At 38.9% G+C, this 20,133-nt stretch overlaps 4 protein-coding genes and 1 long non-coding RNA gene across 10 annotated transcripts in view; 1 reads left to right on the top strand and 4 right to left on the bottom strand.

Annotated features, from left to right (window-relative positions):
• Positions 1-4: 4 nt before the first annotated feature.
• LOC137599653 (uncharacterized) lies at positions 5-1,179 on the bottom strand. The gene is made up of 4 exons (XR_011036841.1): positions 1,106-1,179; positions 614-684; positions 386-514; positions 5-301 (listed from the first exon to the last, which is right to left on the bottom strand). It is a non-coding gene; the product is annotated as an uncharacterized lncRNA (long non-coding RNA).
• A 901-nt stretch (positions 1,180-2,080) lies between these two features.
• On the bottom strand, positions 2,081-5,488 carry trmo (tRNA methyltransferase O). Of its 2 annotated transcripts, none has more exons than XM_068321962.1 (6): positions 5,319-5,488; positions 4,983-5,125; positions 4,473-4,647; positions 4,170-4,327; positions 3,101-3,700; positions 2,081-2,936 (listed from the first exon to the last, which is right to left on the bottom strand). In XM_068321962.1, the coding sequence occupies exons 1-6, from the start codon at positions 5,405-5,407 to the stop codon at positions 2,665-2,667; spliced, it is 1,437 nt and encodes a 478-aa protein (XP_068178063.1). In that variant the 5' UTR covers positions 5,408-5,488; the 3' UTR covers positions 2,081-2,664. The 2 variants fall into 2 exon arrangements, with proteins under 2 accessions (XP_068178063.1, XP_068178064.1); XM_068321963.1 differs by having other exon boundaries at positions 5,279-5,408.
• Positions 5,489-6,083: 595 nt separating this feature from the next.
• Positions 6,084-8,305, bottom strand: hemgn (hemogen). Of its 2 annotated transcripts, none has more exons than XM_068321684.1 (4): positions 8,117-8,305; positions 7,705-7,795; positions 6,643-7,283; positions 6,084-6,549 (listed from the first exon to the last, which is right to left on the bottom strand). In XM_068321684.1, the coding sequence occupies exons 1-4, from the start codon at positions 8,178-8,180 to the stop codon at positions 6,461-6,463; spliced, it is 885 nt and encodes a 294-aa protein (XP_068177785.1). In that variant the 5' UTR covers positions 8,181-8,305; the 3' UTR covers positions 6,084-6,460. The 2 variants fall into 2 exon arrangements, with proteins under 2 accessions (XP_068177785.1, XP_068177786.1); XM_068321685.1 differs by having other exon boundaries at positions 7,717-7,795; positions 8,117-8,303.
• A 1,827-nt stretch (positions 8,306-10,132) lies between these two features.
• On the top strand, positions 10,133-15,885 carry anp32b (acidic (leucine-rich) nuclear phosphoprotein 32 family, member B). 3 transcript variants are annotated; one of them, XM_068321204.1, is made up of 7 exons: positions 10,133-10,630; positions 12,906-13,055; positions 13,138-13,260; positions 13,907-14,099; positions 14,242-14,321; positions 14,409-14,493; positions 15,194-15,885. In XM_068321204.1, exons 1-7 carry the CDS (start codon positions 10,577-10,579, stop codon positions 15,277-15,279), a joined length of 771 nt encoding a protein of 256 aa, XP_068177305.1. In that variant the 5' UTR covers positions 10,133-10,576; the 3' UTR covers positions 15,280-15,885. The 3 variants fall into 3 exon arrangements, with proteins under 3 accessions (XP_068177305.1, XP_068177304.1, XP_068177306.1); XM_068321203.1 differs by having other exon boundaries at positions 10,137-10,630; positions 14,239-14,321; XM_068321205.1 differs by lacking the exon at positions 10,133-10,630 and adding an exon at positions 10,666-12,475 and having other exon boundaries at positions 14,239-14,321.
• Positions 15,886-16,040: 155 nt separating this feature from the next.
• The window catches only part of coro2aa (coronin 2Aa), a 28,340-nt gene continuing 24,247 nt past the window's right edge, over positions 16,041-20,133 (bottom strand). For both annotated transcript variants that reach the window (XM_068321200.1, XM_068321202.1), the window contains exon 12: positions 16,041-19,528. In XM_068321200.1, the coding sequence (XP_068177301.1) occupies positions 19,391-19,528 (138 nt within the window). In that variant the 3' untranslated portion in view covers positions 16,041-19,390. The remainder of the gene's footprint in view (positions 19,529-20,133) is intronic.

Here is a 20,133-nt window from a genome sequence, read left to right as displayed (position 1 = left end):
GATATGGGTGTTCTATGTGGTCAGTGCATGACTGAGAAGTTATGCTGTCAAATGTATCGTCTGTTTCACAAGTATTTTCCACTTCTTGATCCTTGGGCAAAATAATGCTCTCTACTTCACCCAAAGAAAAATCTGGTATCTCGATTTCTCCACCAGAACAAAGAAAGGATTTAAATGTTATATTTCCAAGTTCACCAGCTGTCTCGTGATTTTTCGCATCACCGCTGAAACCACTGGTTTGTATCAATTTGGTGGATGGAGGGGGTTGTGACAGAGCTTCTGAGTCACAAGGCACATCATCCTGTTGATTACAATGCATAGAGGGCTTAAAAAGTCAACAATGAATTGCAAATTATTGAAGTATTTCAAAATTATATAAACCCACATTTGTCGTTTTCACAGCATCTGCACTGAGAACTGATTTCATTTTGAGCCTTGATGACGCAGTCGACAGGTGCAAAAGTTCGTTCTCCATACATCTTAGAGGGGCACGCTCTCCACATCTGGTCAAAGCCTATCAACCACAATATTATGAATGCAGTATTATGAAAATTATGTACAAACATAATGCAACAAAAAAAACCTTGCAACAAAGATAGCAAAAATGTCTTACCATGCCTTCCCCGCTGCAACTTAACTTATTGGAGGACATTAATCTGGAATACTGGAAACCATACGATACAACTGCAAATGACGTAAAGAGTGTTATTGATTATTAGGAAAATGTTTGAGAGACAGTTCCTGATGTTAAAATAGTTTCCAGATACAAGTTGTGCTATTTCGTTGTCTAAAAGGTAATGACTTACGTTACGAGTATTGACAGTTACATACAAGAAACCTATGTACACATAAACGCGAACTAATAATTTCAAACTTGTAAACTGATATTTTCAATAATAAGATATATTATAGTAAATATTATTAACAAGTTCGTTGGCAAGTAAAGGATGCTAGAAAAGCGTTAGGCGTAGTAGATACGGAAAGTTAGCTAGGTTAATTCACGTTTATATAGATGTCACATCGTCAAATAATGGAAATGTTAAAGTAATCAAAGTACGGATTCAGTGAAACAGCCCGTAAATTCATGTTAAGAAAGCACATCTACCTTCTAGTTTCAACCAGCGCAGCAAAACTACGGATAACACACTAAATCAACTAAAATGTTATGCTGCCGTCAACCCGACCGCGTTTCATTCGAAACACAAATGTCAGCTCAGCTATTGGTTCATTTTTCTTCTTCTTTCCTTTGGTGGAACATGGGTTGACGTGCCGCGTACTACACACTACCGCCCCCAACAGGAACTAAATGTCACTACACCAAACTCTGAGTAACTCTTGTACTGCCAAACAAGTTTGTTTTTCCTTTATTGCAAAACTGAATTTAAAAGTATCAATTCTCGTGTATTATTTTCAGTGTCACGTACAGATTTTTTAATCTCATGAATTGTGTAACTGTGTTTCTTTTTCAACAATCTTTTGTCCATTTATGCCTCCTAATAAAGTTACAAATCAATGCCAATAAGTTATTTCACTCTCAATGCTTCCGTCTGTTCTTTATGATTTAACATTATTTTCTGTTGGTATGGGTAACACACAGAGACAAGACAATCTGTGATCAATAATTTTATTTTGCATTCTAAGTGCAGGAACTGTTCTTTACTTGTCAGAGAGGAATAGCTGAAGTGTGACATTTTTTATAATCCAGAGACAAAAATGTTTTTCTTGGATTTCACTGAGTGTTTGGCAATGCATAACCCTAGCTCCACCAAAAATAATACAATCACATCACAAGGCAATGAGTAAAAGGCACTGAAGTGAGTCATTACCATAACAAAGTTGATTTATGAAAAATTCTGCTCACAAATATCCTCATAAAAGCTAGTTAAAGGCTTAACCAACATGTTTTTTGCAGTCAGAGATGAAAACAGTTTTTTATTAACAGTTAGCAGCTGACAGTTTGCTGGTTAAATAAAGAACATACTGACGGCTCTGACAACCAACCTGTGTAGCTGAAGAGAACGCCACCCATTAATTACTCGAAAGAAGCTCCATCTGCTGCATAAATACACACATCGGTCTCTTGATTCAAAGACACTTATTATTTCAATTGTGGCTCTGCAGATGTTTAATAAACACAAAGAAAGAATCTGACACATAACCAGCTGTAGAAAACAAAAAGAACATTAGTGCTGATTCTTCTGTGTAATACCACATACATTTACACCTGAATGACAGTGTGATTCATTTATAAACTCAACACAGCTTTCAAGTTCAGTGCGAAAGTGACATGAAATGGATTTTTTCTAACACAGATGTCAAACAATCGAAACACTGTTGTCGTGCTGTTGCAGAAAATGCTATGGAATTAATCTGATACCACCAGCAAAGGTAAATATGGTCACACTGTTTTGTTTTTTAAATCTTGATGATATATGGGGCTGGTTGGAGAAGACTTCAAACTTCCGACACAAAATTTAAATTATTTACCATTTCTGGACCATTACAGGTTCTGGTCAGCCCAAAACCAAGAACAGAAAATTAAGAATTATGAGTTAAATCATGAAGCTATCAAAATCAAAATAATCAGCTCTCTTTTAAATGATCGCTCAAAACAAAGACTTTGTTTTATTCGGAGGAGTGAAATTTAACATGCTCTAGTTTTGTTTATCCAGCTGCGAAATGTTGACTGGAGGTCAGTTGGTCACAATGAAGCAATGGTGGCTCAACCGCTCGGACCTGCAGTACTTCTGCAAAGCCTTGCCCGAACCAGCAGGTGATGTGGGCTGTGTCCAGGGTGAAGAAGAAGAGTCTGTCTCTGCAGCTCAACCTCCTGTAGACAGATCGCGGGTCTGCTGACAACACCCCTCTTATTGCCGCGGCGGCCTCTTCTGGACTGCGGAGAAATCTGAACCTTGGTCTGTCACTCTGGCAGAGTCCTGAGAGACATGTGGAAGTACTGCTATGAATGGCTGTTTTGTCATTTGCTATGTTTTCATATTCATTTTGTTCTTAACAGCGCCCTCTTGTGTAGAAAAGCTAAGCATCCGTCTTATCTGAAACAAAATGTCCAACCACACTGCATTCTGTAAGTCCAACTCACCTGGCATGTGTGCGGGAAGGAATTCTTCTAATTCCCTCTCAGCCTGTGGGGTGAAGCGTACCTTCAGATTTCCCACAGTAGGAGCGTTTATCCAGTCAGCAATGGCGCTGTAGGCCTCTTTCCCATAACAAGGGTTGTCCATAACAGACTCTGGTGGTTTGCTTTTGTCAGAATCTGAAACTTCATTTTTATTTTCGCAGTTCACCTGGAAAATGTCAGCTTGGGTCACATAGGCCTTAACCTCCCGCAGCACACTGTCGAAATGTTTGGGGAGCGAATATGGAGCACTGATCTCAGACAAACATGTGGTCGGACAACCAGCTTCTTCTCTTGAGAGGAAACTCCCCAAGTTATTTACTTTTTTTTTTTTGCTGTGAAGGTCTGACTGACCATTTTGTTCTGGGTCTTTTTGGAGGTCCAACGAATCGTCCGTGTCATTTTCAGCCACAGTTGTCTTTTGTTGCTTCGTGTTTGATGTGAAAGTCTCGGAGTCTGTGCTCCTCCTGGTGTGTGGGGAGTCATACTCTGGGATGTAAGGTTTGATGTCTAGGACTGGGGTGCCATCGATCATGTCGATGTCTGACAGATGTATTGTATCACCTAGAAAATAAAGGTGGTAAACAGTAGGTGAATTTACGATACTGCGGTTGGAGTTAAATGTTTGAACTTGACATTCAGACTTCCAGAACACTCAAGGGTTTTAAAAAGGATACCAAATTTTAACCCAAATCCAGCAAACCATTTTCTCTGATCAAAACTGTTACCATATAAGGAAGAATGCTTCAGATGTTTGCAGTTTGGTGATACAAAACACAAGTTATAGAGAAATCCTGTTGTTGTTTAATGCAAGTTGTTCAACTAACCAACCAACACAAAAAGTAATAAGAAAATTACTTGTCATTGTTTCTTCAATGGAACAATGTACAGGTGGTCCTTTTCAGGAGACAACATTGGGTGAAACCAATTTGAAAATTAAAAATGACATCCTCTGAAGTCCCTTGAGAACTGGCCAAAGAAAGAATATTACGTAACTTAATGTAGACCAGCACTTATCAGTAATGTGACTCACCTAAAATGTTATCGAGTCTAGCTAAAGTCAGGCCCAGGGCATTCGGTCGGTGTGGGCTGCGTGTCGAGTACACACCGACTTTTTCACCGTTAAGTCGGGGAGGCTTCACTTTGGCTTTGGAACTCAGGTGCCCATTTTTGTGGAAAAGAAAGATGACCCTGTAGACACAACACAGATGAGATACAATAAATGAGGAAAATGATGAAATTAATTCTAAATCATCGGTGTGTGAATGGGATCTTATTTTAGCAATAAAAAGGAACACTCAATCATTAGATTTAGTAGAACAAATCCATGACCTACCACACATGGGAATAGTGCTCCAGGCCCACCAAAGCATGTTCAGGGTTATTGAAGACACTCTGCTGGATGCGCAGTTGTGCTCTTGAGGGGCCACAAATGGTTGGCTGTCTGGGGGTCCCATTCTTCACAGAAAAACAGGAACTGATATAACCAATGGGGGATGTCTGTATATTTCCTGGAACATGAAACAAAATTGTCCCTTTTAGAAAACAGTAACTGATTTTTAACTCATACAAAATAATACTCTGCTCTATCGTCACTGTCTTCTAAACACACACACACACACACACACACACACACACACACACACAGATTATTACATCATTCAATGTATAATTAATTCTGAGTACATTTGGGACAGTATTTCCAATGGCAGTAATAAAGTTTTGTCTTTTGTGATGTGGTATGAACTGAAAAAGCAGTAAATGACACTGTTTTGGTAAATACTGTAGATTTTCGTTCTTTAGGGGGAATGTAATCTTCATTTTAATGACTCATCATGGTAAAGACCTTTTTCCAGAGCAGCTTGTGGTGACACTAGAGAATGTAGTGATGTCTGGTCGGGTTTCCAGCCGTCTCCAACCTTTGACACAGCAGACTGGATGGCTATCAGATGTTTGCGGTGAGCTCTAGCTGAACTGTCCAACATCTGCCTGCGAAAGGGTAGCAAGTACCAGCGGATGTCATGTCAGAAATAGCATGAATCCCGAGGAAAATTCATGGCTGTTAACAAACGACGACGGCCATTTTTACGCTACGTGTAAACAGAAAACCATACATAAACAACGGTTTACGGTATACAGTACCGTTATCTCCATTTGTTGTAGAGGGTCGTAGCGAACGTACCTCAGGTTCTTGATTTCTTTTCTCATCACAGAAACCTGCTGCTTCAGTTTATTAATGTCCTCACCGCCGCAGTCACACAGAGGATTCATCTCATCGATATAAAGGGGGACCAAAAAAAAACAAAACTGTCTTTATCGGTCAAGCTTTAGCTCGTCTCACACACGCGGGACTTCCCGTATGCGGAAGCATGTGCTGAACTTCCTGTTGGGGGGTGTCACGTGACACCACGAGCGCCAGTGTCGATCCTCACACCCATGGGTGTGAGCGTTAAAACTACATAGTGTGTTATATTAATTAAAATGTAGAACAACCTCCTTACACTTAATGTGCATTAGTGCTGCAGAAGTCAGTGATAAACGCACGCTTTTATTTTTTTTCCCAGCAGAGGGCAGCGAAGAGTGACGTCACAATTATTTACGCCCCTGTGATTTTATGGGCCATATCTGAAAAGGTGCTGGACGGATTGTGATAGATGTGTTCCTGCAGGGGAGACTCTTGGGCTAAGGATGAGTTGATTAAGATTGACAACTGATTCAGCTACAGCTATTGATGCTGGATACTGTTATAAAGAATGCACATATTATACAAAAAATAAAAGTCCAGTCAAAATAGAAATACTAAAGAAAGCTCAATTTAGCATGAAGCAGACAGTAAAGTACATCAGAGGGTTAGAATTTTATGAAATACTGTATTTAAATTAATCTCAGTAGATCGCATTTTTACATTGTATGTCTGTGATAACACAGATAATTAATGGCAACAATCTGCTGTTAAAAGTAGTGAATTTTATTAAGTGAGAAAAATATACAAAATTTAATCAAACAGACCCAGAATTAAATCATAGAATTACTATTGATTGTTATATTTTGTATTAAGATAAAAGCAGTTAAGAATGGATGTTTACTAAAAGCAAAACACAAAACATAATTCATGGACTTGGCCTTTTAAGTACAAACCATAATAAATAAGCATACAGGTTTGGTTGTATTCATACATTTGTCAAATGAGAAATGTAAAACCAAAAAGCTTCTAACCAGAAAAATAAATTCAAAATGTAACCAAAACGATGTAGTCTTGTTTTCATGTTTATGAATGAGGCAGTATTTGGAACTTTTAGAAGATTAATATTAACTTCGCAGGAGTTATTCTTGTGAAGGTGGCAGCGAGGACAAGGTGGAAACTGATGTTTTGTTTGGTTCAGATACACTGAACAATGTTGTCTCACTGAAATCTAAAAGAGACAAAGAGAGTAAAATTAGTTATCGGACTTTAATACAGGTAAGGATTCATGTCTCTGAATTTCCACACCATTCTATCATATTACCATTCTTATTAGCATCATCAGCTCCTTTTACTTGAGATAGCAAAATGTCTGCCTCTTCATCTGGACCCAAGTCCTCAATCATGGCCTGGTTAAGATCTTCCCTGCCTTCCGACTCTTCGTATAGGGCCCCCACCTCGGAAGAGGCTGCAGGGGGAGCAGGAGGTGTAACGAGAACAGGCACTTGGGTCAGCGTGGCAACTGGAACAGCATCAGGAGCTGGATCTAAAGCAGAAAAGTCCTGAACAGGGACTGGAGCAATATCTACATCTTTGATGGCAGCTGGAGCAGAGATTGAGGGTGAAAACAGGGCTGGAGTAGGGTTCGCTGTGGCTGAAGGGGTGACAGCAGAAGCAAAACTGGGGCTTTGCACAGATTCAAAAATTGACAGAGGAGCAGGGGCAGTGAGGAAGGATGTTGGTTGTGATTCCTCAGCTGGTAAACTAGTTATAGAGCCCAGCGATGGAACTGCAATAACCTCTAGGGGTTCAGACACCACCGCTACTGCAGAAGCCTCCAGGGGCACTGCAGGCTCTTCTTGAATGACAGTTATCTCTGGTGTAGATTCAGTCTTCCTGGGCCTCCCCCTGTTTTTTGAACCACTCCTGTTCTGAACCCTCTGTCTTTTTCGCTGAATCTCCGCCCTGAAAGTGGACAAAAATTTCAATCAACCTCGGTAACAGTGGACACTGATATTGGCTTATTTTGAGACTTTTGCAAAGCTAATAGTACAAAGTCCTTGACCTGAATCTAGGGCGTCAATAGAAACACCAGAGCAACCTTTGGTTTTCTCTTGCTTCACATTCAATATAAAGCAGAGCAGAGATAAGCAGCTGATAATGTTTTCACATTGTGAAGTACAGTACTGTATTTTATTACACAAACGTTAATTAAGCTTTCATAAATCTTCCTTACCAATGCCCTCAATCAATTTGGGCAAGTATTTAGTGAAATTTAATCATGTCTACATGAATTTGTAAAATTAATATACATTGACAAATTTATAATCCAGTATGTATATATTAGGCCGCTGCACTAACATTGACTGCTTTTCTATAAATTTACCCAAAAACCCACTGGTTAGTTTCCTTCTCTTCTGCTTCAGCCTTTCTCTTTCTGAGAAGATCCCTGTCCCTCAGTCGTCGACGGATCCCTCCTACAAAACAGAAGCCTTCTCAGAAAAATAGCAACATTCTATCAGGGTAGAATAAAATCCAGCAAGATTTTTTTCACTAAATGTGAATATTAATGATGGCAGATATTTCATAGACTCTTGTAAGTTTTAGGAAAAAAATCCACTCCTAGGGTTATAATTACACTCCTCTATTATTTGCAATATTACAGCTTATAGGGTGATTAAAAGATTCCTGTCTGAGTATTACAAATGAATGAGTATCTCATTCAACCTTCTAGTTTAGATACATGAAAAGTACCGGTACTTAATGTAGAAATAAAAGAAGAAATATGAAAGGCTGACCTTGGTCCTCATTTGGAGTTTTATATTCCAACTCTTGTTTCTCCTCTTGCAATAGTTCCTCCATTCTGAGTCCTGCTATGAATGAATTCAACTCATTGATGGCGGCAAGGACAGAAAAGACGAAGGAATAGCATCTGACTGCTTTCTATTCCCACCCCTAAATGAATTATCAGGTTAACCATTACCATCGTGCTGGAGGAGTTCTTGTAGCTTTGGTCTTATCATATTTGTAAAGCTGGGCAACTTGGCACAGGAGTGAGAGAGAGAGAAAAAAAGACTAGAAAGTTCTGTGTGGATAGCGTGTGATAGGGATAAAATAAGTACAGCAACTGCAGTAAAGGAGTAACTAAGCATAGGACATTTTTTTAGACTTGAACTAAAGTAAAATACTTTAACACTTTTAATTACAGCAAACAACTTGAAAGTAAAAAAGAATTTATCTTCTCCTGTGTGCATGCAGCCAGCTGATAGTTAAGCTGTAACACTGCTGTAAGTTAACAGTAGTGAAACTATGTAGACAATTTCCTGATATAGTTGTGGGTCACAAAATAGTTATAGAGTTCAATGAAGTGTTGAATATGAAACTAATTTTACAAATTTCTACATATTTTTATGTACAGTCAATAAAATGGCTAAAATGCAACATGTGTCTTTTTTGTAATGAACATAATGTGTTATAACATACTTAGCATAGTTGAAAAGCTGTTAGAAGAAATGAGAAATCCTGTCTTGGAGCTGGGGCATACCCATCTTATCTCTCAGATGGAGAGCTGCTGTGCATGGGTGTGTTCTCAATCTTCTCACAGCACATTGAGCCCTGATGCATGTGTTTCAGCTACTCAGGGAAAGAGGCTGACCGGCAGAGTAAATTACCCTTAACAGTCAATTGTCTCCACCACCGTAGTGCAAATGTTGAAGGTACCTCAGTTATATTTCATTCCTGTCTGTATTAATGCAGCCTCTTGCAATTTGCAGTAGCTTTTTAAGATGATAGCATGAATTTCAACTAAATTACTTTCTGGTTCATGTAGCAAATGCTTTATGGATGAACATGAGAGTGTAACCAAGCCGTCATTGGAAATATACAACTTACCTGTACTGTCAAATAAAAAACACCAACCTGCAAAGCCATTAAAATGTCAAGATTTATAACTTCCCTGGACAATGCACAGTGTCAATGACTCACTTACATTTGAGAGGGACAAAAAAGTAAGCAGCTGGTTAAAAATGTGCACGGTGCAGGTAAGTGATCAAAGTCAACAATAAGAATGGGCTGATTATTATAAGGAGGTTTGACAAGCAAAAGCAGAATGTAGACATGACAGTGCCATCTCCTGGTGTCTTTTCAACTAACACTTATTTAATAATCATTTATATTCAACAGCTAACATATAACTTGCACGAAGGTCAAAGACAGATTATTTGGATAGCCTCACCTGGACAGCAGCTACAGTTTTAACTATCGTCTGGATCCTCTGTTGGTTTATCTCATCTTACTACTGACCACACATAAACATGAACCCTAATTTTAAAAAAAAGTATCTTAAATGTCTTTGCCAATTTATATTTTAATTAATAAAAAAAAATCAGTTTCCATAGACTCCCCCGTATAAAGTCTCTAGCCCTCTCAGGAAGCAAAGGGGGATGGGGTAAGGGAGGTGGGGTGGCCTACTCTCCGTATGCATATACTATACAATGCTCTCTTCACTGAAAATCAAAACACACCCCTCCTTTCTCCAAGTATGTCCAAATGGTCAAAACAAAGTACTTAGAAACTAACACTACAGCAAATTTTATTCATAACGCAGTTTATTTTTCAAAGCTGTCACAACAAGTGATCATTCATAATAAACTGGTAATGAGCTAAACATAAAGTAGATATGAAATGATGGGCAACAGGTTCGAGTAATATAAGAAACAAGATGTCTTTATTAAGTTAGATGATCATCTTTTTACACTGAATATGAAATAACATAATATTACAAAAAAATAAAACATGGATAATGTTTTACATCTTAAATTTTAACTTTATTCAGTGGAAAAACTTCAGCACATGGCTATTAAACATTCAGTAAAACCACACAAATATATTCTGATTCCCTCAATTTTTGCAATACCAGCAATTTTACATATAAAAGGCTTTTGTTGTCACAGAACATAGTACAGTATTTTCCTTGCAGAAATAAATTGCACCACAGCACTGTTTTGGGCCAGCGTCATGAATTGAGACTGCAATGCCTTTGTGGGGGCGATGGGCGTTTCTGAGCATAGATGGCGCTGTTGAGCCTATATTTTGTTTCAGTCCCGTTTCCCTCTATGGTTTCTCCTCGCTCCGACTAACTTAGCGTTTGGCTCAGTTCATTATACAGTCCTATATTCTCCCTCCATTAGGGCATCTCTGCCTTTGGACGGAAGATTCCACCAAAACCGGAGAGAAAAGTTTAACTTTCATAGGACAAGATGGAGATGAAAAAGAGGATCTACTTGGAGCTAAGAAACAGGGCACCGTCTACTGTGAGTCGTGCTTTTTTAAAACCAACCCTTAGTTTTCAGGGTAGCCATGCTAGCCAGCCTGCTACTTTTTTGCTTTGCGATTGACCTGTGTGGCTAACGTAATGGTGACCACATGGGCTTTACATTATGTTTTTCTTTTATAGTAGGGCGGTAAAACATTTGTACAACAAGCATAGTCCTCCGTACACTTCTGAATCGGGCGTATGAGGGCAACAAGACGTGAAAAGCTTTATACAATCGTTACTTTGAAACGGCGATTCCTCCGCTTGCTGGCATTATTGCAGTGCTTTAACCGTTTCGCAGCCCCCATCGGTCAGTGGGTCTCACTCGATTCTACCCGACTCCACCGCTGTAGCACAATTAGCAAACTTCTTTTTACGTCGATATATATATCAAGAAATGTTCTTCCCGGACTGCATTTGCATTCTCATAGTGGTATATATTTTTATATAGACCCTGGTAGCCATGTTTGCCGCTAGCGTAGCTGCTAAAAAAATGGGGCGCTTTTAATGTGCTCGAATCATAATTCACAACTCTTTTTTAAGTCGTTCGAACAAAAAAGGACTTTTTCCATCGCATGTTGTGAAACATGCCAATCGCGAATCTCAACTGGTTCCTTTTAAATTTCCCATCGAGCATGTTAACATCAAATGGCCAGATTCAGTACCGACAACAACAAAAAAACAACCCCCACTTCATTCACGACTCATTCATACCTTGATCATTAAGCTATTGAGACTCGAACCCTTGTCATCTCTTTCTCACAAACGACTTTCGAATTCAGATGTTTTCAAGCTGTTGCGATTTCCAAGTTTTTTAAAAAAGGGGGAGTGTGCAAGCAAGATAATTTTCCCTAAAATAGCTTTCACACTTGTATAAATGCAACGTTGCACATTTCGATCGCTGCATGTAGTTGTCTTAACTCCGATCAAACGATTCCGGGTTACAGTCATTCAACAGTAGCCTCCGAACTTCGCATATTTGTTCCCGCCATATTACCTCTTTGCACGAAAAGACAACAAATATATCGAATTCTAAAGCCAAAACAAAAAAAAGACTATTTTTTTTCGTCCGTCATCACTAGTCGTATTCTAAATAAATGGATGCATTGTTGGCCAGCCGAGCCAGTCTGCTTGAATGACACCGAGCACCACGCTTGATGCGTGGGCAGCCAAAAAACTCGACCGTCGGCGTTTTCCTCTCGTCCGCATGCACGAAATAAAACCGTGTATAAACATCTAAAAATCAACTTGGATAACGTGTTAGCAACAAATGTTTATTCTAAACAGCACTCGTTGCCATTTAAGTGTTCAGAGAGCTGCATACTGTATCTCAGGAATCGCCATGTTGTCATTCTGTCGTCTTTTTGGAGGTCTGGGAGAAAGGAACAGTCTCCATCTTTGTTTTTGTTTTGTTTTTTTAAAAACCAAATTTCCGTTCGCAATATGTTCCCTTCGCCCTGAAAACGATGCGTTATCTGAATCAAAACTGGAAATATCTGCTGTTCGCTCGACGATAAAAGAATATTCCATTCCCATAATTAAACAAAAAAAAAAAAAGAAAGAAAGAACAGCAAATCGTTACTAAGGGATGTATTCGCAATCCTTCCCGTGGCTGTTGGGTAATGGCGGAAGGACAGACCTCTCTCGCTGCTCCTCGGCTGCAGGGCAGCGTTTAAAAGGGGCAATGGCTAGCCGCTAGCAAGCTAGCCCACAAAATCATTGCATTTGTCATTAGTGAAGTGGATCGGCAGGCCGGGGGGGGGGAGAAGCTGCTCGCCCGCTTCCTTTTCTTCCAAGAAATCCATCCAGTAGCCGTCGTGCATTGATAATGGACGCACACAAGGTCTAGAAAGTGTTTTTAAACGGAAGCACAATTTCTATTTAGGTGTTTTATTAGAGAAATCGTCATCTTGAGTCATTTGGTTATAACTTTCGTCAACGCTTTTGTCCCATTATTGCGCAACCAGTGTTTTCACAGTCAAACTAACTCCGCCTTCAGACCCTGTTGTTCTAATATTTTACAGAAACTACTAAACTCCTAAATGTATTTAGACAATTATTTTTTTATTACCCTCTGTTTATGAACGGTTCATTATTATAATTATATTTTCCATATTTTATTTTTATTTTAGAAAATACAGCTGAATGACTTTCCAATATTATACATATGGCTTGTTTTAGATCCAGTTAGTTTCCTAATTATGGATAGTAAATCCTTAATTGTTTGTGATTTTTATTTTATTTTTTTCAAATATACTTTTCTATTTTTCCAGGTAAAAGAACTCGTCCTTGACAATTGTCGATCAATTAATGGTAAAATGGAAGGCCTCACAGCTGATTTTGTCAACTTGGAGTTCCTCAGTTTGATAAATGTTGGCTTAATGACAGTCTCCAACCTGCCCAGACTAGACAAACTCAAAAAGGTAAAAAATAGGTAAAAGTCTTCTGAAAATTTTACTCAAAGAAAGTTCAAATCAAATAATATTTCCTCATTCTGCCTTTCAGCTGGAGCTGAGTGACAACAGAATCAGTGGCGGCCTAGATGTTTTAGCAGAGAAATTACCCAACCTCACACATCTAAATCTGAGTGGCAACAAATTGAAAGACATCAGTACATTGGAACCATTGGTATGCTTTGTCTGCACCATGTTTACTTTTTTTATGCTGTTATGTGTTACATTTAATATCTATACAAAAAGAAATTGAAAAAATGCACAAGAGGCAGCTAAATGCGATATATTAGCTAAACCCTACCCACAGCATACAAACAGTATCCACATTTCTTCATGCAGTCATTTCCAGGCCATCTGTTGTTACTCTGATCATATAGTGGAACCAACCCCGGCGTATCAAGTATCAAAAGCACATGTATTTGACACAAAAATGTATAGGCGACCTAAAATCAAACTGTAAGCATGTCTTGTGTTGTCAGGGGTGTAAGAAATTATAATGCATTTCATGATTATATCGATTTTAGGTGGAGAAATTGCAATGAAATAAACATTTTCAGGTGTCTTTCAGCTAATGCAGAAAAACAAGCACCTGACAAATCACTGTAATCCATCACATTAAAGTGAGAAAGCTACAAATCCAGCATTGCCACAGAGGAGTTACTGTATTCTTTGTGTCCTAATGCACCCATACAAAATGAAAGAACTGTTCTTAACAGAAGCCATCACCCAAATATATGCTCAGTAAACATTAGCATGTAATGTCCTTAACTTAAAGTTCAGTATCATCTTTCATCACAGCACTTGTCTGCATTATTCAACAGAAAAAGTTGGACATTTTGAAGAGCTTGGACCTTTTCAACTGTGAAGTAACAAACCTGGACGACTACAGAGAGAGCGTGTTCAAGCTGCTGCCCCAGCTTACCTACCTTGATGGCTGTGACATGGAGCACAGGGAAGCCTCCGAGTCCGATGGAGAGGCGGATGGAGAATGGCCATATGACTACGAAGATGAGGGTGAGATGTTGTTGTAGTCCGTGATATCACTTCCCATCATTCTGCTGCATTGTCCTTTAGTCAGCATAGCTGCTGCCAAATCAAGAATAAGAGTTATAAATGCTAAATGACAAGTACTCTTCACTCTTCTTTGATGAAGAAGAGGATGAAGATGAAGAGGAGGTAGAAAGAGAAGAGTATGTAGAAGAAGAGTATGACGACGAGGTCAGCGGAGAAGATGAGGTAACAAAATCCTTTGGGGACTATGTGGCAAAATAGACTTCGTATGCATTTTTTTCTATTGTAACATTGCCATTTCTGTGCACCAAGGAGGAAGACTTTGGCCAGGATGAAGAAGATGAAGATGACGATGAAGATGACGACGAAGATGACGATGACGATGAAGAAGATGAAGGTATTTACCATTTCTTAATTTCTGGAGCCCTCTCAAACTTGTTCTCGATCCAGTAAAAAAAAGTGTATATCTTCTCAAAAAATACACAACAAATAAATTCACATGAATCCCTGATTGTAGATTCAAATGAATTTTTTAACTGGATTGTTGTAACTAGAAGAATCTTACATATTTACATATCAAAATAAAAAAATCTAATTTTATCAGCTGTTCTCATGCATGTAACCATCTTGAAAATAACGTTATTTATCTGACGTGATGAGTGGCGTCCCACTTCCTGAAAGAAACAGTTCTAACCACGACCCCCTTCTACCCCCTTCCATCAAGAGGGCTGAGTCAGAAGTGAAGGGCACTGAAATGATGGTCAGGGTTAAAAAGAGGCACTGGGTTTGGGTCTCTATGTTCAAACTGTGTGTCCTTGTAGGAATAGAGGCCTCAAGAGGAATATTTTGAATGAAGATGCATGTCTAACAGATTATCTTTAGCATCGTAGCATGGAGGGTTAGCACAGTTGGTGACAATTCTTGCCGCCTACACCCCCAGGATACCACTAGAGTCAATGTATAAATTTGTAAGTTGTTAATAGAGTCAATAGATTTACAAATTGTGCATGATGAAAGGGTTAAAGTGAGAGTGTTTGTTGTGTTGTGTCGGCCCTGCTGACACACCCGTGACACATTTTCTTTTTCTTTTCCCCCAGAAGCAGAAGCTGTCAAAGGCCAGAAGAGAAAGCGAGATCCAGAAGATGAGGATGACGACGACGATGATGACGATGATGATGATTAAAAAGCAAAACTGAAAATGAGAACCTACCAAGTTGCCCCCCACCACCACCACCAAAAACGTCCTTCCTCCAGCAACTTACACCACCTTTGTAATCCACATCTACCCCCCCCCCCTCCCAGCTCTAAGCTCTTTTTATTGGGGCAAGACTGTACTGGGTGGGTGGGCCAAGTGGAGCTGCCCTACCCCCCGTTACCCCCCGCCCCCCCACCGTTGGAACTGAGAGCCACCCAGCACCTACCACCTCACCCACCCCACAGCTCCAAGGTTCTCAGGCAGCCCAGCACTCAGCATTCCAATTTCACCGTCGATCCCTCTTTATGTATTCCCGTGTGAGGACTTTGGGACTGCTATCTAGTTTTTGGGTCTGTGCTTTTAATATTTTGTTGAATGAATAATTTTTTTGTTGTTGACTTTATTATTTCTTTTTTTTTTTCTGTTCCTTTCCGTCTCCCCAATGAAATTATTGCTATAGCAGCTGTGCAACCAGTGAGCCAAGGTTTTTAGTCTGGCTACTTGTGGCACAAATCAAGGTTGTAGCTACATTTTTACTTTCTGTATGACAAAAAAAACCAACAACAACTTTGTAAATAAAATGTTAACATTTTATGCTTTTCTCTCGTGCTGCCTTCCTTTTCTGGTGTCTCAAAGATCAGCATGAGCTAAAATAAGGAAATATCTATTTTTGCATCTATCCCTGCTGTTCTGTTATCCAAATATCTGCACTGGTAAACTAGACTTAAAAAATGACAAAAGATAAATTCAGATTTAGTCCATCTTAATGCAACGCAATTGATGGATAGGAACAAGCACAGCAATGTTTTTTATCCACATTTTGGTCTGATGAGCTTTAGCAGTAAGCAATTAAATCTTACCAGGTAGTTTAATTTGAATAATTTCTTGTGCTCTGATTTTAAACAGGAGTTTTACCTCAGTAATTACCTTTCAATCTTGTTAACGCACTTAAAAATCCCAGCATCAAGGCTGGGGCTGTCCTAACTTTTGTAAAAAGTCTCGAGTTCTTTAACAATGTCATTTTTTTCCCACTATAGAAACACGAGCACAGTCATAATTCCTTTAGTTTCAACATCACACAGTGCAATAACAACCTAATCTCATTAATGTGTTGTAAAGAGCAATCATTTCTTGTCAAAAGTTCAGGAGAAGTGAGTGTCTTTATACTGCTGTTGCATGACTTTTGAATTGTAACTCTTAAAATTGGTAAGAAAAATCATTTTTGACTTTATATTTAACTTGAATGACAGGAAATGCATTGAAAAGCAGGCACAGTGAGGCTCTGGTGAACCCAGCAAGAAGCCTTTCATGGAATTATTGTTCAATCTGACCCCATCAGCCAGTGAATCCTACAGTAGACTCCATCCACATCATTGCTCCTGTGCGACATAAGAGATGTGCATGTTTAAACATCTTCCTCTGTTCATTTCATTTGATGAGTTTTTTCCCCCCCTGAAAAACTCAGTATTGTCCACACTCACCTACCACTCTTTCTCTTGACCTGTCCCACCCAAGGCGGATGACCGCCTTCCAGAGTCTGGGTACTGCCCCGAGTTTCGTCATCAGTGAGGGAGTTTTTCCCCGCCGCTGTCACTTATGCTTGCTCAGGAGGGTCCTTTTGGATTTCTCTGTCTGTTAAAACGCTTTGAAATGTCTGCTGATGTGATTAAGTGCTAGACAAAGGTTGATTGATTGATTACAAAAAAGTAGTGTAGCAACGCAATCATCACCAAAACATCGAGAAACAAATGGAAAAATATGTAAAAATGGCTTTTTCAGTATGCCCTTACTGATACTAATAAAACGGCAAGTAGGGTGGAAACTGCAAATATTTGGATATATGAACATTTGCCAATCCAGTTGGCAATGCAGTTATTTTGTCATGTGATAAAGACATTTAATTTAAACTAAATATAGAATCTAATTCAATCATTCTTTGGTCGAGGAATGTCTAACAGCGACTTGTTATTTAACCGAAATGAACAAATTGAACTAGTGAACTCAAACTTGGAACACAGCAGAGGCTAAAATGTCTGTAAATCCATGTGTTAGATCTTTGACAAGTGGCCTTGAATTATGAGCCCACTGTAGATTATGATGACCCTTTTGCGCCTCTCGGTATGTAATGTACTGTAAATCCATGCATGATGTTTGCTTGAAGATTCAACTATATTGGTTATGTAGCCTAACAGCTGCAAATGGTTCTGGGACATCTATGCGTATTTACACACCAAGGATAAGGGAGTGCTTTTACTTTTCATCTTTGATGATATAAAAAAAGAAGTCAAAGTTGATCTGAAAGCAAGAAAGATTAGGAACTGGTCCATGAAAACCATTCAAAAGTTCCCTGAGGAAGATCACTTACCTCTCATTGCATAGGATGAACTTTGTCAATCAATCAACTTTTATTTATATAACGCTTAATCACATCAAGACATTTCAGACTGCTTCAACAGGCAGAGAAACCCAACAGAAAAGCCAGTTTGTCCACAACCAACACTATTTGAGCATTAGGGTGTCACTAGAACACTTGGGACCAGTAAACCCCGGGTTGTAGATCTTCGGCGGAAAAAAAACCTTCATTGAGGAAGAAATTCCAGGCAGGACCCAGATCAGCTGATATGACTACAACTGCTCAGTGTAAAGGTTTTACAGTTGTTCAAATCTTTCCCATAGTTCACAAGTCAAACGGAGGGTTTCTGTCAAAGCTGAAATATCATACTGGGAATTTCTGTCCTTCTTGTACTTTTGTGTACAAGGGCTTGACCAGAATCCTCTCTCATAGTCATTGGAGTTGATTTGAAAACAGATACCATTTGAGCTGAAACAAACTGAAGTGTCATGTTTTCCAAAGTGCAAAAAAAAAGACACCTTGTTGAAGAAATTACCCGCAAGGGATGTAAAAAGGCAACAGTCTTATTTTGCAGCAATATCAGAAAATATTGTCTTTCTTTGGCTTATTTTGGTCACAGCTGATTTATTTTTATGAATAATCTCAAATCTGAAAACAATATTTTTAGGAGGAAGCTGCACCAAAGACAAACAGATGAAGGAGAATTTTTTTTTTTTTTTTTAAACCACATGACAAGGATGCCACTGGTTTTTGTTTCTTCTTTTTTTTATATTAGGTTCTAAACCAAATTCAAGAAGGAACAAAAAAGGGGTTGTTATTTTCATACAACACCAAATGCCTCTTGGATTTTTTTTTTTTTTTTGAGTCCCTTGAGTGTAGCTGAAAGCTAGTTGATCACAGGCTCTACGATGTTATCAAATGGTTTATTCAGTTACTCTATGTGAGGAAAAAAAGTGTTTTCTCGACCTTTTTAAAACCTTTGTTTGCTGAATTTCCAGTAACTAATGTAGTGAATTGAAGCACTTAACAAAGTTGTATTTGCTTTAACTGTATTTTTGTAAATAAATACAAAACTTAAAAATCAAATCTGCTACATGGCATCGATTGCAGAATTGGCTTGACACTGATTTCATCAAGTTTCCAGTCATTAAAAAACAAATGCGGCTCAAGGGAAAGCAAGAACACAGCAGGAATCATCATACTGTCATCCATTAAGATCATTCTCATTCAAGCAAACATACAGAAAATATCACACACATCTCCACTTACAGTAGTTTAAATATTGAGGGCAATAAAATCAAGCATAGAAAATAATAAAATCAGTATTGTCTTACAATCACATAGAAGTCTGTGCCTATCCTGCATCGTCATTCAAACAACACAGTCGCATCATACAGTCAAGACAGACACAAACATCCTTTAAGAGAATAAAAAGAGCTAAATATAACAATAAACTTGCATAGCTGTGAAGTGTACAAAAGAAGCAAAAGAAGTGATGTTCAGTAGGTGCAAAGAGTTTTAAAGCATGTGACGGCTGGATTGAGTGTATGTACATGAACAAAAACCATGTGCCCCTCGTGTGTGAATGGGAGAATGATAGAAATTAGGGAAGGCTGAGGTTTAAATCCCCTCTGTGCAGTGAGTCTGGGGGCTCATTGAAGGATATGAGGCGAGTCAGGACCCTCAGCAGAGTGAGGCTGCTGTACAGTGATGCGTTCCCACAAGGAGGTGAAGTTGCAGCAAGTCTTAAAGTGAGCTCTGAGACTGGGAGTTTTTGATGTTCTTGATCTCCAGCTCCAGCTGTTTGACTCGGACGTCCCTCTGGTTCAGGAGCTCCCTCAGCCGTCGGATTTCATCCTGCTGCTTAAGGAACTTCATACGCAGCTGTGGAACACACACATACGATAGAAGAAGTTCAAAGCTCTAGTTTGAGATCCTTTTTCAACTTCTTTTCATTAAAATCTCCCAAATCAATTTCCTGTGTCAGGGTGTGATAATCCAGATGAGAGCGAAAATTACGGACAACAGCAAACACATACGTACAATATCACCTTATGCACAGTCACAACACAAGCCTCACAGTTCGATTCCAGTTCTTTGCTCGGATGAGATTTGGTTATCTCAATGGTTCATATTTGTAATTACAACCCTGTGTCTATCGCTATTGTGAAAATGTCTGAGACGCCACATTCTCAGTTTGTATCTGAGGTCCATGCATCCGATTTAGGAACATATAGAGACTGGTTTTTTATCTGGTTTTAGGAAACTCATGGTAAAACATGGGAAGCTTGTCATTTCTGATTAAGCGAGATTATTGTATGCAACTAAACACCCCAAACACATCAACTCAGTTTTCTGGGAAAAAAGGATTTAAATTTAAATTAATATTTATACATTTCACGGTATTGTTTCATCATTTTAATGAAAAAATGCCTCTTAGACATCAATCAAAGTGATGAGTATTGGATTTGATAGTCATCTAAAACTAT

The sequence above is a fragment of the Antennarius striatus genome, chromosome 8, assembly GCF_040054535.1.
Source record: "Antennarius striatus isolate MH-2024 chromosome 8, ASM4005453v1, whole genome shotgun sequence".
Lineage (NCBI taxonomy): Eukaryota > Metazoa > Chordata > Actinopteri > Lophiiformes > Antennariidae > Antennarius > Antennarius striatus.
This window is presented reverse-complemented; position numbering and strand designations above follow the sequence as displayed.

What these genes read in the sequence shown, in the direction of transcription:
- anp32b (XM_068321203.1), top strand. Translation starts at nt 10,577, where the DNA reads ATGGAGATGAAAAAGAGGATCTACTTGGAGCTAAGAAACAGGGCACCG. An exon ending in TCAGTACATTGGAACCATTG is followed by an intron (nt 13,261 to 13,906) that starts GTATGCTTTGTC and finishes ATTATTCAACAG; the next exon opens with AAAAAGTTGGACATTTTGAA. An exon ending in ATATGACTACGAAGATGAGG is followed by an intron (nt 14,100 to 14,238) that starts GTGAGATGTTGT and finishes TCTTTGATGAAG; the next exon opens with AAGAGGATGAAGATGAAGAG.
- hemgn (XM_068321684.1), bottom strand. Translation starts at nt 8,180, where the DNA reads ATGGAGGAACTATTGCAAGAGGAGAAACAAGAGTTGGAATATAAAACT. An exon ending in AACTCCAAATGAGGACCAAG is followed by an intron (nt 7,796 to 8,116) that starts GTCAGCCTTTCA and finishes TCTGTTTTGTAG; the next exon opens with GAGGGATCCGTCGACGACTG. An exon ending in ACTAACCAGTGGGTTTTTGG is followed by an intron (nt 7,284 to 7,704) that starts GTAAATTTATAG and finishes GTCCACTTTCAG; the next exon opens with GGCGGAGATTCAGCGAAAAA.
- trmo (XM_068321962.1), bottom strand. Translation starts at nt 5,407, where the DNA reads ATGAATCCTCTGTGTGACTGCGGCGGTGAGGACATTAATAAACTGAAG. An exon ending in AAAGAAATCAAGAACCTGAG is followed by an intron (nt 5,126 to 5,318) that starts GTACGTTCGCTA and finishes ACCCTTTCGCAG; the next exon opens with GCAGATGTTGGACAGTTCAG. An exon ending in ACAAGCTGCTCTGGAAAAAG is followed by an intron (nt 4,648 to 4,982) that starts GTCTTTACCATG and finishes TTCATGTTCCAG; the next exon opens with GAAATATACAGACATCCCCC.